Source organism: Salmo salar, unplaced genomic scaffold (genome assembly GCF_905237065.1).
Source record: "Salmo salar unplaced genomic scaffold, Ssal_v3.1, whole genome shotgun sequence".
Lineage (NCBI taxonomy): Eukaryota > Metazoa > Chordata > Actinopteri > Salmoniformes > Salmonidae > Salmo > Salmo salar.
Genome location: NW_025550924.1, coordinates 14,098 through 29,455, shown reverse-complemented (window position 1 = coordinate 29,455; position 15,358 = coordinate 14,098). Strand labels below are relative to the sequence as shown.

The window sequence follows — 15,358 nt, the reverse complement described above, 5'->3', positions numbered from 1 at the left end:
GGCAGTATGTTATATTGTTACTGCAGTGTATTAAACATGGCAGTATGTTATATTGTTACTACAGTGTATTAAACATGGCAGTATGTTATATTGTTACTGCAGTGTATTAAACATGGCAGTATGTTATATTGTTACTGCAGTGTATTAAACAACATGGCAGTATGTTATATTGTTACTGCAGTGTATTAAACATGGCAGTATGTTATATTGTTACTGCAGTGTATTAAACATGGCAGTATGTTATATTGTTACTGCAGTGTATTAAACATGGCAGTATGTTATATTGTTACTGCAGTGTATTAAACATGGCAGTATGTTATATTGTTACTACAGTGTATTAAACATGGCAGTATGTTATATTGTTACTGCAGTGTATTAAACATGGCAGTATGTTATATTGTTACTTCAGTGTGTTAAACATGGCAGTATGTTATATTGTTACTACAGTGTATTAAACAACATGGCAGTATGTTATATTGTTACTGCAGTGTATTAAACATGGCAGTATGTTATATTGTTACTACAGTGTATTAAACATGGCAGTATGTTATATTGTTACTGCAGTGTATTAAACATGGCAGTATGTTATATTGTTACTACAGTGTATTAAACATGGCAGTATGTTATATTGTTACTACAGTGTATTAAACATGGCAGTATGTTATATTGTTACTACAGTGTATTAAACAACATGGCAGTATGTTATATTGTTACTACAGTGTATTAAACATGGTAGTATGTTATATTGTTACTGCAGTGTATTAAACATGGCAGTATGTTATATTGTTACTGCAGTGTATTAAACATGGCAGTATGTTATATTGTTACTGCAGTGTATTAAACATGGCAGTATGTTATATTGTTACTGCAGTGTATTAAACAACATGGCAGTATGTTATATTGTTACTACAGTGTATTAAACATGGCAGTATGTTATATTGTTACTGCAGTGTATTAAACATGGCAGTATGTTATATTGTTACTGCAGTGTATTAAACAACATGGCAGTATGTTATATTGTTACTGCAGTGTATTAAACATGGCAGTATGTTATATTGTTACTGCAGTGTATTAAACATGGCAGTATGTTATATTGTTACTACAGTGTATTAAACATGGCAGTATGTTATATTGTTACTGCAGTGTATTAAACATGGCAGTATGTTATATTGTTACTGCAGTGTATTAAACATGGCAGTATGTTATATTGTTACTACAGTGTATTAAACATGGCAGTATGTTATATTGTTACTGCAGTGTATTAAACATGGCAGTATGTTATATTGTTACTACAGTGTATTAAACATGGCAGTATGTTATATTGTTACTGCAGTGTATTAAACATGGCAGTATGTTATATTGTTACTACAGTGTATTAAACATGGCAGTATGTTATATTGTTACTACAGTGTATTAAACAACATGGCAGTATGTTATATTGTTACTACAGTGTATTAAACATGGCAGTATGTTATATTGTTACTGCAGTGTATTAAACATGGCAGTATGTTATATTGTTACTGCAGTGTATTAAACATGGCAGTATGTTATATTGTTACTACAGTGTATTAAACATGGCAGTATGTTATATTGTTACTGCAGTGTATTAAACATGGCAGTATGTTATATTGTTACTACAGTGTATTAAACATGGCAGTATGTTATATTGTTACTGCAGTGTATTAAACATGGCAGTATGTTATATTGTTACTACAGTGTATTAAACATGGCAGTATGTTATATTGTTACTACAGTGTATTAAACAACATGGCAGTATGTTATATTGTTACTACAGTGTATTAAACATGGCAGTATGTTATATTGTTACTGCAGTGTATTAAACATGGCAGTATGTTATATTGTTACTGCAGTGTATTAAACATGGCAGTATGTTATATTGTTACTACAGTGTATTAAACATGGCAGTATGTTATATTGTTACTACAGTGTATTAAACATGGCAGTATGTTATATTGTTACTACAGTGTATTAAACATGGCAGTATGTTATATTGTTACTACAGTGTATTAAACATGGCAGTATGTTATATTGTTACTACAGTGTATTAAACATGGCAGTATGTTATATTGTTACTACAGTGTATTAAACATGACAGTATGTTATATTGTTACTACAGTGTATTAAACATGGCAGTATGTTATATTGTTACTGCAGTGTATTAAACATGGCAGTATGTTATATTGTTACTACAGTGTATTAAACATGGCAGTATGTTATATTGTTACTGCAGTGTATTAAACATGGCAGTATGTTATATTGTTACTACAGTGTATTAAACATGGCAGTATGTTATATTGTTACTGCAGTGTATTAAACATGGCAGTATGTTATATTGTTACTGCAGTGTATTAAACATGGCAGTATGTTATATTGTTACTACAGTGTATTAAACATGGCAGTATGTTATATTGTTACTGCAGTGTATTAAACATGGCAGTATGTTATATTGTTACTGCAGTGTATTAAACATGGCAGTATGTTATATTGTTACTACAGTGTATTAAACATGGCAGTATGTTATATTGTTACTGCAGTGTATTAAACATGACAGTATGTTATATTGTTACTGCAGTGTATTAAACAACATGGCAGTATGTTATATTGTTACTACAGTGTATTAAACATGGCAGTATGTTATATTGTTACTGCAGTGTATTAAACATGGCAGTATGTTATATTGTTACTGCAGTGTATTAAACAACATGGCAGTATGTTATATTGTTACTGCAGTGTATTAAACATGGCAGTATGTTATATTGTTACTGCAGTGTATTAAACATGGCAGTATGTTATATTGTTACTACAGTGTATTAAACATGGCAGTATGTTATATTGTTACTGCAGTGTATTAAACATGGCAGTATGTTATATTGTTACTGCAGTGTATTAAACATGGCAGTATGTTATATTGTTACTACAGTGTATTAAACATGGCAGTATGTTATATTGTTACTGCAGTGTATTAAACATGGCAGTATGTTATATTGTTACTACAGTGTATTAAACATGGCAGTATGTTATATTGTTACTGCAGTGTATTAAACATGGCAGTATGTTATATTGTTACTACAGTGTATTAAACATGGCAGTATGTTATATTGTTACTACAGTGTATTAAACAACATGGCAGTATGTTATATTGTTACTACAGTGTATTAAACATGGCAGTATGTTATATTGTTACTGCAGTGTATTAAACATGGCAGTATGTTATATTGTTACTGCAGTGTATTAAACATGGCAGTATGTTATATTGTTACTACAGTGTATTAAACATGGCAGTATGTTATATTGTTACTGCAGTGTATTAAACATGGCAGTATGTTATATTGTTACTACAGTGTATTAAACATGGCAGTATGTTATATTGTTACTGCAGTGTATTAAACATGGCAGTATGTTATATTGTTACTACAGTGTATTAAACATGGCAGTATGTTATATTGTTACTACAGTGTATTAAACAACATGGCAGTATGTTATATTGTTACTACAGTGTATTAAACATGGCAGTATGTTATATTGTTACTGCAGTGTATTAAACATGGCAGTATGTTATATTGTTACTGCAGTGTATTAAACATGGCAGTATGTTATATTGTTACTACAGTGTATTAAACATGGCAGTATGTTATATTGTTACTGCAGTGTATTAAACATGGCAGTATGTTATATTGTTACTACAGTGTATTAAACATGGCAGTATGTTATATTGTTACTGCAGTGTATTAAACATGGCAGTATGTTATATTGTTACTACAGTGTATTAAACATGGCAGTATGTTATATTGTTACTACAGTGTATTAAACAACATGGCAGTATGTTATATTGTTACTACAGTGTATTAAACATGGCAGTATGTTATATTGTTACTGCAGTGTATTAAACATGGCAGTATGTTATATTGTTACTGCAGTGTATTAAACATGGCAGTATGTTATATTGTTACTGCAGTGTATTAAACATGGCAGTATGTTATATTGTTACTGCAGTGTATTAAACATGGCAGTATGTTATATTGTTACTACAGTGTATTAAACATGGCAGTATGTTATATTGTTACTACAGTGTATTAAACATGGCAGTATGTTATATTGTTACTACAGTGTATTAAACATGGCAGTATGTTATATTGTTACTACAGTGTATTAAACATGGCAGTATGTTATATTGTTACTACAGTGTATTAAACATGGCAGTATGTTATATTGTTACTACAGTGTATTAAACATGACAGTATGTTATATTGTTACTACAGTGTATTAAACATGGCAGTATGTTATATTGTTACTGCAGTGTATTAAACATGGCAGTATGTTATATTGTTACTACAGTGTATTAAACATGGCAGTATGTTATATTGTTACTGCAGTGTATTAAACATGGCAGTATGTTATATTGTTACTACAGTGTATTAAACATGGCAGTATGTTATATTGTTACTGCAGTGTATTAAACATGGCAGTATGTTATATTGTTACTGCAGTGTATTAAACATGGCAGTATGTTATATTGTTACTACAGTGTATTAAACATGGCAGTATGTTATATTGTTACTGCAGTGTATTAAACATGGCAGTATGTTATATTGTTACTGCAGTGTATTAAACATGGCAGTATGTTATATTGTTACTACAGTGTATTAAACATGGCAGTATGTTATATTGTTACTGCAGTGTATTAAACATGACAGTATGTTATATTGTTACTGCAGTGTATTAAACAACATGGCAGTATGTTATATTGTTACTGCAGTGTATTAAACATGGCAGTATGTTATATTGTTACTACAGTGTATTAAACATGGCAGTATGTTATATTGTTACTACAGTGTATTAAACATGGCAGTATGTTATATTGTTACTGCAGTGTATTAAACATGGCAGTATGTTATATTGTTACTGCAGTGTATTAAACATGGCAGTATGTTATATTGTTACTACAGTGTATTAAACATGGCAGTATGTTATATTGTTACTGCAGTGTATTAAACAACATGGCAGTATGTTATATTGTTACTACAGTGTATTAAACATGGCAGTATGTTATATTGTTACTGCAGTGTATTAAACATGGCAGTATGTTATATTGTTACTGCAGTGTATTAAACATGGCAGTATGTTATATTGTTACTACAGTGTATTAAACATGGCAGTATGTTATATTGTTACTACAGTGTATTAAACATGGCAGTATGTTATATTGTTACTACAGTGTATTAAACATGGCAGTATGTTATATTGTTACTGCAGTGTATTAAACATGGCAGTATGTTATATTGTTACTACAGTGTATTAAACATGGCAGTATGTTATATTGTTACTACAGTGTATTAAACAACATGGCAGTATGTTATATTGTTACTACAGTGTATTAAACATGGCAGTATGTTATATTGTTACTACAGTGTATTAAACATGGCAGTATGTTATATTGTTACTACAGTGTATTAAACATGGCAGTATGTTATATTGTTACTACAGTGTATTAAACATGGCAGTATGTTATATTGTTACTGCAGTGTATTAAACAACATGGCAGTATGTTATATTGTTACTGCAGTGTATTAAACAACATGGCAGTATGTTATATTGTTACTGCAGTGTATTAAACAACAAGGCAGTATGTTATATTGTTACTGCAGTGTATTAAACATGGCAGTATGTTATATTGTTACTGCAGTGTATTAAACATGGCAGTATGTTATATTGTTACTGCAGTGTATTAATCATGGCAGTATGTTATATTGTTACTACAGTGTATTAAACATGGCAGTATGTTATATTGTTACTGCAGTGTATTAAACATGGCAGTATGTTATATTGTTACTACAGTGTATTAAACATGACAGTATGTTATATTGTTACTGCAGTGTATTAAACATGGCAGTATGTTATATTGTTACTACAGTGTATTAAACATGGCAGTATGTTATATTGTTACTACAGTGTATTAAACAACATGGCAGTATGTTATATTGTTACTGCAGTGTATTAAACATGGCAGTATGTTCTATTGTTACTACAGTGTATTAAACATGGCAGTATGTTATATTGTTACTGCAGTGTATTAAACATGGCAGTATGTTATATTGTTACTACAGTGTATTAAACAACATGGCAGTATGTTATATTGTTACTGCAGTGTATTAAACATGGCAGTATGTTATATTGTTACTGCAGTGTATTAAACATGGCAGTATGTTATATTGTTACTACAGTGTATTAAACATGGCAGTATGTTATATTGTTACTACAGTGTATTAAACATGGCAGTATGTTATATTGTTACTACAGTGTATTAAACAACATGGCAGTATGTTATATACTATACAGGTATATGATTGGCTGTCTGTGTGTTCTCTCTGTAGTAGGTCTGTTCTGATTGGCTGTCTGTGTGTGCTCTCTGTAGTACATTGGTTCTGATTGGCTGTCTGTGTGTTCTCTCTGTAGTAGGTCTGTTCTGATTGGCTGTCTGTGTGTGCTCTCTGTAGTACGTTGGTTCTGATTGGCTGTCTGTGTGTTCTCTCTGTAGTACGTTGGTTCTGATTGGCTGTCTGTGTGTTCCGTCTGTAGTATGTTGGTTCTGATTGGCTGTCTGTGTGTTCTCTCTGTAGTAGGTCTGTTCTGATTGGCTGTCTGTGTTCCGTTTGGTCAGGTGACGTCGTTCAGCACCCCTCCCACCCCGGAGAGGAACCGCCCCTCGTTCTTCTCCCCTTCTCTCCGTCGGAAGGTCCCCAGGAACCGCATCACTGAGATGAAGAAGAGTCACTCAGCCAATGATAGTGAAGAGTTCTTCAGGGACGAGGATGACGAGGGTAACAACATATTATAACCTGGATGTGTTGGAGAGAGAGAGTGTATAACCTGGATGTGTTGCAGAGAGAGAGAGAGAATAACCTGGATGTGTTGCAGAGAGAGAGTATAACCTGGATGTGTTGCAGAGAGAGAGTGTGTTTAACCTGGATGTGTTGCAGAGAGAGAGAGAGAGAGTGTATAACCTGGATGTGTTGGAGAGAGAGAGTGTGTATAACCTGGATGTGTTGGAGAGAGAGTGTGTATAACCTGGATGTGTTGAAGAGAGAGAGAGAGAGAGAGAGAGTGTATAACCTGGATGTGTTGCAGAGAGAGAGAGAGAGTATAACCTGGATGTGTTGCAGAGAGAGAGTATAACCTGGATGTGTTGAAGAGAGAGAGAGAGTGTATAACCTGGATGTGTTGCAGAGAGAGAGAGAGAGAGAGTGTATAACCTGGATGTGTTGCAGAGAGAGAGAGTGTATAACCTGGATGTGTTGAAGAGAGAGAGAGAGTGTATAACCTGGATGTGTTGCAGAGAGAGAGAGAGAGAGAGAGTGTATAACCTGGATGTGTTGGAGAGAGAGAGTGTGTATAACCTGGATGTGTTGCAGAGAGAGAGAGAGTGTATAACCTGGATGTGTTGCAGAGAGAGAGAGAGAGTATAACCTGGATGTGTTGCAGAGAGAGAGAGAGAGAGTGTAACCTGGATGTGTTGCAGAGAGAGAGAGTGTATAACCTGGATGTGTTGAAGAGAGAGAGAGTGTATAACCTGGATGTGTTGCAGAGAGAGAGAGAGAGAGAGAGAGTGTATAACCTGGATGTGTTGCAGAGAGAGAGTATAACCTGGATGTGTTGAAGAGAGAGAGAGAGTGTATAACCTGGATGTGTTGCAGAGAGAGAGAGAGAGAGAGAGAGAGTGTATAACCTGGATGTGTTGAAGAGAGAGAGAGAGTGTATAACCTGGATGTTTTGGAGAGAGAGAGAGAGAGAGTGTATAACCTGGATGTGTTGCAGAGAGAGAGAGAGCGTATAACCTGGATGTGTTGAAGAGAGAGAGAGAGTGTATAACCTGGATGTTTTGGAGAGAGAGAGAGAGAGTGTATAACCTGGATGTGTTGCAGAGAGAGAGTGTATAACCTGGATGTGTTGAAGAGAGCGAGAGTGTATAACCTGGATGTGTTGAAGAGAGAGAGAGAGTGTATAACCTGGATGTGTTGAAGAGAGAGAGAGAGTGTATAACCTGGATGTGTTGCAGAGAGAGAGTGTATAACCTGGTTGTGTTGGAGAGAGAGAGTGTATAACCTGGATGTTTTGGAGAGAGAGAGTGTATAACCTGGATGTGTTGCAGAGAGAGAGTGTATAACCTGGATGTGTTGGACAGAGAGTGTATAACCTATAACCTGGATCATGTGACCCCATGCAGACCTGTGTAACCAGTCCAACCTGCGGTCTCGCTCCCTGTCGGGTACAGGACGCTCCCTGGTGGGGTCTTGGCTCAAACTGAACCGGACAGAGGAGTACTTCCTGCTTTACTCCCACCTGACCTACGTCACCCTGCCGCTGCACCGAATCACCTCAGGTCAAGACCCACAAACCATCAGTCCCTAATGGTTCCCTATTCCCTCAGGTCAAGACCCCCACACTATCAGTCCCTAATGGTTCCCTATCACCTCAGGTCAAGACCCCCACACTATCAGTCCCCAATGGTTCACTATTCCCTATCACCTCAGGTCAAGACCCCCACACTATCAGTCCCTAATGGTTCCCTATCACCTCAGGTCAAGACCCCCACACTATCAGTCCCCAATGGTTCACTATTCCCTATCACCTCAGGTCAAGACCCCCACACTATCAGTCCCCAATGGTTCCCTATCCCCTCAGGTCAAGACCCCCACACTATCAGTCCCTAATGGTTCCCTATGCCCTCAGGTCAAGACCCCCACACTATCAGTCCCCAATGGTTCCCTATTCCCTATTCCCTCAGGTCAAGACCCCCACACTATCAGTCCCTAATGGTTCCCTATCACCTCAGGTCAAGACCCCCACACTATCAGTCCCTAATGGTTCCCTATTCCCTCAGGTCAAGACCCCCACACTATCAGTCCCCAATGGTTCCCTATTCCCTATCACCTCAGGTCAAGACCCCCACACTATCAGTCCCCAATGGTTCCCTATCACCTCAGGTCAAGACCCCCACACTATCAGTCCCCATTGGTTCCCTATGCCCTCAGGTCAAGACCCCCACACTATCAGTCCCCAATGGTTCCCTATTCCCTCAGGTCAAGACCCCCACACTCAGTCCCTAATGGTTCCCTATCACCTCAGGTCAAGACCCCCACACTATCAGTCCCTAATGGTTCCCTATTCCCTCAGGTCAAGACCCCCACACTATCAGTCCCTAATGGTTCCCTATTCCCTCAGGTCAAGACCCCCACACTATCAGTCCCTAATGGTTCCCTATTCCCTCAGGTCAAGACCCCCACACTATCAGTCCCTAATGGTTCCCTATTCCCTATTCCCTCAGGTCAAGACCCCCACACTATCAGTCCCTAATGGTTCCCTATCCCCTCAGGTCAAGACCCCCACACTATCAGTCCCTAATGGTTCCCTATTACCTATTCCCTCAGGTCAAGACCCCCACACTATCAGTCCCTAATGGTTCCCTATCCCCTCAGGTCAAGACCCCCACACTATTAGTCCCTAATGGTTCCCTATCACCTCAGGTCAAGACCCCCACACTATCAGTCCCCAATGGTTCCCTATTCCCTCAGGTCAAGACCCCCACACTATCAGTCCCTAATGGTTCCCTATTCCCTCAGGTCAAGACCTCCACACTATCAGTCCCCAATGGTTCCCTATCACCTCAGGTGAAGACCCCCACACTATCAGTCCCCATTGGTTCCCTATGCCCTCAGGTCAAGACCCACACACTATCAGTCCCTAATGGTTCCCTATTACCTCAGGTCAAGACCCCCACACTATCAGTCCCCAATGGTTCCCTATTACCTATTCCCTCAGGTCAAGACCCCCACACTATCAGTCCCTAATGGTTCACTATTCCCTATTCCCTCAGGTCAAGACCCCCACACTATCAGTCCCCAATGGTTCCCTATTCCCTCAGGTCAAGACCCCCACACTATCAGTCCCTATTCCCTCAGGTCAAGACCCCCACACTATCAGTCCCTAATGGTTCCCTATTCCCTCAGGTCAAGACCCCCACACTATCAGTCCCTAATGGTTCCCTTTCACCTCAGGTCAAGACCCCCACACTATCAGTCCCTAATGGTTCCCTATTCCCTCAGGTCAAGACCCCCACACTATCAGTCCCTAATGGTTCACTATTCCCTATTCCCTCAGGTCAAGACCCCCACACTATCAGTCCCCAATGGTTACCTATTCCCTATTCCCTCAGGTCAAGACCCCCACACTATCAGTCCCCAATGGTTCCCTATTCCCTCAGGTCAAGACCCCCACACTATCAGTCCCTAATGGTTCCCTTTCACCTCAGGTCAAGACCCCCACACTCAGTCCCTAATGGTTCCCTATTCCCTCAGGTCAAGACCCCCACACTATCAGTCCCTAATGGTTCCCTTTCACCTCAGGTCAAGACCCCCACACTCAGTCCCTAATGGTTCCCTATTCCCTCAGGTCAAGACCCCCACACTATCAGTCCCTAATGGTTCCCTTTCACCTCAGGTCAAGACCCCCACACTATCAGTCCCTAATGGTTCCCTTTCACCTCAGGTCAAGACCCCCACACTCAGTCCCTAATGGTTCCCTTTCACCTCAGGTCAAGACCCCCACACTATCAGTCCCTAATGGTTCCCTATCACCTCAGGTCAAGACCCACAAACAAACAAAAAATGCTCTTGATGGTGCTCCCGGAAAACACTTCGATGCAGCCTGACAGTATGCTCTCGATGGTGCTCCTGTAAAACACCGTAGGTTGAACATTTTAGCTCCTCAGAGATGTGTACGCCGAGGAGCTTTAAGTTTTTTGACAGTCTCCACGACGGGCCTCGTTGATGAGGATGGGGGCGTTCCCAGCCTGGTTCCTCCACAATCAACTCTGTTGTTTTTTGCTAACGTTGAGGGAAAGGTTGATTACCTGGCGCCACGCCGTCAGAGTGCCTACCTCCTCTCTGTAGGCCGTCTGGTCGTCGTTGGTAATCGGGTCTACTACTGTCGCGTCGTCAGGGAACTTGGTGATGGAGTTGGACCCAGTTGCGTAGGGAGGAGTTCAGACCCAGGGCCGGGAGCTTGGAGGGCGCTGTGGTATTGAAGGTCGAGCTGTAGTCAATGAACAGCATTCTGACATATGTGTTCCCCTGGTCCAGGTGGGTGAGGGCAGTGCAGTGGTGATGGCGTCGTCCGTGAATCTGTCGGGGCAGTAGACGAATTGGAGAGGGTTGAGCGTGTCGGGGAGGGAGGAGGTGATATGGTCTTTGACTAGTCTCTCTAAGCACTTCATGATGAAGGACGTTGAGTGTTACTGGTCAGTAGTCATTCAGTAACTTTCCCTTCCTTGGGCAGCAGCACGATGGTGGACATCTTAAAGCAGGTGGGGAGAACAGCCCGAGCTAGAGGGAGATTAAAAATGTCAGAAAAACACAACAGCGAGCTGGTCTGCACATGCTCCAAGGGGCACGGCTAGGATCCTCCCATCTAGAGAATAGGGAGCCATTATGGACTTTCCCTGTTGTGTAAATGACAGTATTGACGTACACTGCTGACTGATTCTGTTGTTGTCTTGTCATCAGATATCCTGGAGGTGAGACAGAAGCCCATCTTGATGACATAGCAGATCAGAGCTCCAGTCCTCCCTACGAAGTGCCTTCCTGCATCAGGCCCTGACTGACACCACTACAACCCAGTGGTGAGATGGAAAACTACAGCAACACTACCACCATCAGGTGGTGACATGGAGGAATTACAGCAACACTCCCATCTGGTGGCGAGACAGAGAACTACAACCAAACCTGGAATTACAGCAACACTACCACCATCTGGTGGTAACATGGAGGAATTACAGCAACACTCCCATCTGGTGGCGAGACAGAGAACTACAACCAAACCTGGAATTACAGCAACACTCCCATCTGGTGGCGAGACAGAGAACTACAACCAAACCTGGAGTCAACGGCAAGAGATGACTATTAAAAAAAACCTTTGGCACAATGAAAACCAGCCAATCAGAAAGTGCCTCTTCCCTCTGTCACGTTCCTGCTCGATGAGGATTCGCCGGTGGGTGCGAGGCGGTCGCCAGGGAAACAGGCATAGCAACACGCCTGTCCTGTCAGGATCACGAAGTGAAGTGCCATTGTCTGAACTCTGACCTGGAACTAAAAATGATTTAGAATGTCTCTGGACGAATCTAAAATGGAACTCTATTTCCCAGTTTAGTGCACTAACTTTGACCTTGGCCCTATGTGGACTCTGACCTATAGTAGTGCTCTATAAAAGGGAATAGGGTGCCATTTTGGACAACGTCTCTGTTTTGTTGTAAATATCCTGCTGCTTAACTAGTCACTGATAAGCCTTTAGGAAAGGTGACGCTTCTGTCTGTGTTTTGTGTTTCTATCTGCGAGGTTCACTGTGTGGCGGGGGAAGGTTTTAAAAGGGGATTGTGTCTCTAAGTCCCAGGGCTTTGTTGCCTGTGGTCTTCAGCCTATCAGCACCACCACTGACACATAAATGATGTTACTCTGAGACCAAAATGTCACCGTTATTCCCTGTATTGACCAGGGCTGTAGTAGCCAGGGCTGTAGTATCCAGGGAGTAGGTTTCCATCCGGCAAACGGTCTGGGGATCCTTTAACCCTACAGTTTTAACGGGATTAACTTTCAACGGGGAATTTTTAGCATCCATATAACATTAAAAAAAAAAACTACTTGTAAATTCACACACACACGTATGAAAGACTGAAGAAAGAGGAGTATTTTTCCTCAGCACTGGAAACAAGATGGGTGAATATAGAAGCCCAGGGCCTGCTGATACTCAGCTTTAGTAGTCGTAGATACAAAAGCCTGTTTCTGTCTGGTCTGACCTCGTCCCCAGGCTGCCGTGTAGAGCCTGGTAACTGTGGGACTGTCTGGAACTTAAAGGGCTGTGGATTTACTGAGTGACGTGCTCATTAATTCAAATTCTGAGCGAATCACATGACTGTGAGGCTTTAAATCGAGGAGTGGGAGGGAGCGAACCTGGGTTAGTTGGTTTTATGGAAGCCCGTTCCTGCCACCCAAAATACAATTAAATGTCCATACTGCCTCAACATTTTGAGCTTCTAACTAGACATTGAGATACTAAAACCATTTAGACAGAACATGCATACTTTTTTTCATGTAGTGTATGTGGACACCTGGTCGTCCAACATCTCATTCCAAAATCAGGGGTATTAATATGGAGTTGGTCCCCCCCTCTTTGCTGCTATACCCGCCTCCTCTCTTCTGGGAAGGCTTTCCACTAGATGTTGGTACATTGCTGCGGAGATTTGCTTCCATTCAGCCACAAGAGCATCTGTGATGTTGGTCGATTAGGCCTGGCTCGCAGTCTGCGCTCCAATTCATCCCAAAGGTGTTGAGGACAGGGCTCTGTGCAGGCCAGTCAAGTTCTTACACACCACTTTTGTATGGACCTCGCTTTGTGCACGGGGGGCGTTGTCATGTTGAAACAGGAAAGGGCCTCGTCCGAACTGCTTCCAGAGGCAGTTTGGAACTCGGTAGTGAGCGTTGCAACCCGAAGACCGATGATTTGTACGGGCTTCAGCACTAGGCGGCCTACCACTTCACGGCTGAGCCGTTGTTGCTCCTAGATGTTTCCACTTCACAATAACAGCACTGACCGGGGAGCAGCTCTAGCAGGGCAGAAATGTGACAAACTGACATCCTATGAAAAGTGCCACGTGGAATAAAAAAAATCACTGAGCTCTTCAGTACGGGCCATTCTACTGCCAATGTTTGTCTATGGAGATTGCGTGGCTGTGTGCTCGATTTTATACATCTGTCAGCAACGGGTGTGGCTGAAATAACCGAATCCACTGATTTGAAGGGGTGTCCACATACTTTTGTGTGTGTGTATATATATATATATGTATGTGTGTGTGTGTATATATATATATGTGTATATACATTGTGTGTGTGTGTGTATATATATACACTCTGTGTTTGTTCATTTGTAGCATTATGTGGTAATGTCCATCTGTCCACGTCGCAGAGTCCATTGCTGAACTGGCATTTGCTCCAACACTTTATATTGTTTAATAAAATAATTGACACAAAAGCATTGAAAGAGGGACAAAGTGCTGTTGTTAAGACTGATTCTCAACTGTAGTCTACTGATAACTACCCCAGCTGGTCTAGAGTAGCCTACTGATAACTACCCCAGCTGGTCTAGAGTAGCCTACTGATAACTACCCCAGCTGGTCTAGAGTAGCCTACTGATAACTACCCCAGCTGGTCTAGAGTAGCCTACTGATAACTACCCCAGCTGGTCTAGAGTAGCCTACTGATAACTACCCCCAGCTGGTCTAGAGTTGCCTACTGATAACTACCCCAGCTGGTCTAGAGTAGCCTACTGATAACTACCCCCAGCTGGTCTAGAGTTGCCTACTGATAACTACCCCAGCTGGTCTAGAGTAGTCTACTGATAACTACCCCAGCTGGTCTAGAGTAGCCTACTGATAACTACCCCAGCTGGTCTAGAGTAGCCTACTGATAACTACCCCAGCTGGTCTAGAGTAGCCTACTGATAACTACCCCAGCTGGTCTAGAGTAGCCTACTGATAACTACCCCAGCTGGTCTAGAGTAGCCTACTGATAACTACCCCAGCTGGTCTAGAGTAGCCTACTGATAACTACCCCAGCTGGTCTAGAGTAGCCTACTGATAACTACCCCAGCTGGTCTAGAGTAGCCTACTGATAACTACCCCAGCTGGTCTAGAGTAGTCTACTGATAACTACCCCAGCTGGTCTAGAGTAGCCTACTGATAACTACCCCAGCTGGTCTAGAGTAGCCTACTGATAACTACCCCCAGCTGGTCTAGAGTAGCCTACTGATACCTACCCCAGCTGGTCTAGAGTAGCCTACTGATAACTACCCCAGCTGGTCTAGAGTAGCCTACTGATAACTACCCCCAGCTGGTCTAGAGTAGCCTACTGATAACTACCCCAGCTGGTCTAGAGTAGCCTACTGATAACTACCCCAGCTGGTCTAGAGTAGCCTACTGATAACTACCCCAGCTGGTCTAGAGTAGCCTACTGATAACTACCCCCAGCTGGTCTAGAGTAGCCTACTGATAACTACCCCAGCTGGTCTAGAGTAGCCTACTGATAACTACCCCAGCTGGTCTAGAGTAGCCTACTGATAACTACCCCAGCTGGTCTAGAGTAGCCTACTGATAACTACCCCAGCTGGTCTAGAGTAGCCTACTGATAACTACCCCAGCTGGTCTAGAGTAGCCTACTGATAACTACCCCAGCTGGTCTAGAGTAGCCTACTGATAACTACCCCAGCTGGTCTAGAGTAGCCTACTGATAACTAC

The 15,358-nt window shown here is 41.2% G+C and overlaps 2 protein-coding genes across 3 annotated transcripts in view; both read left to right on the top strand.

Annotated features, from left to right (window-relative positions):
• LOC106594004 (uncharacterized protein KIAA0930 homolog) overlaps positions 1-14,100 on the top strand; it is a 95,180-nt gene extending 81,080 nt beyond the window's left edge. Inside the window, exons 9-11 of the mRNA XM_045714038.1 lie at positions 6,680-6,839; positions 8,243-8,398; positions 11,580-14,100. Coding sequence (XP_045569994.1) covers positions 6,680-6,839; positions 8,243-8,398; positions 11,580-11,620 — 357 coding nt within the window. The 3' untranslated portion in view covers positions 11,621-14,100. The remainder of the gene's footprint in view (positions 1-6,679; positions 6,840-8,242; positions 8,399-11,579) is intronic.
• Positions 8,453-11,572, top strand: LOC106591974 (proline-rich extensin-like protein EPR1). Of its 2 annotated transcripts, none has more exons than XM_045714035.1 (2): positions 8,453-8,851; positions 9,978-11,572. In XM_045714035.1, the coding sequence occupies exons 1-2, from the start codon at positions 8,681-8,683 to the stop codon at positions 10,446-10,448; spliced, it is 642 nt and encodes a 213-aa protein (XP_045569991.1). In that variant the 5' UTR covers positions 8,453-8,680; the 3' UTR covers positions 10,449-11,572. The 2 variants fall into 2 exon arrangements, with proteins under 2 accessions (XP_045569991.1, XP_045569990.1); XM_045714034.1 differs by having other exon boundaries at positions 8,453-9,646; positions 9,986-11,572.
• Positions 14,101-15,358: the final 1,258 nt, after the last annotated feature.

What these genes read in the sequence shown, in the direction of transcription:
- LOC106591974 (XM_045714034.1), top strand. Translation starts at nt 9,372, where the DNA reads ATGGTTCCCTATCCCCTCAGGTCAAGACCCCCACACTATCAGTCCCTA. An exon ending in CTATTCCCTCAGGTCAAGAC is followed by an intron (nt 9,647 to 9,985) that starts CTCCACACTATC and finishes TCAGGTCAAGAC; the next exon opens with CCCCACACTATCAGTCCCTA.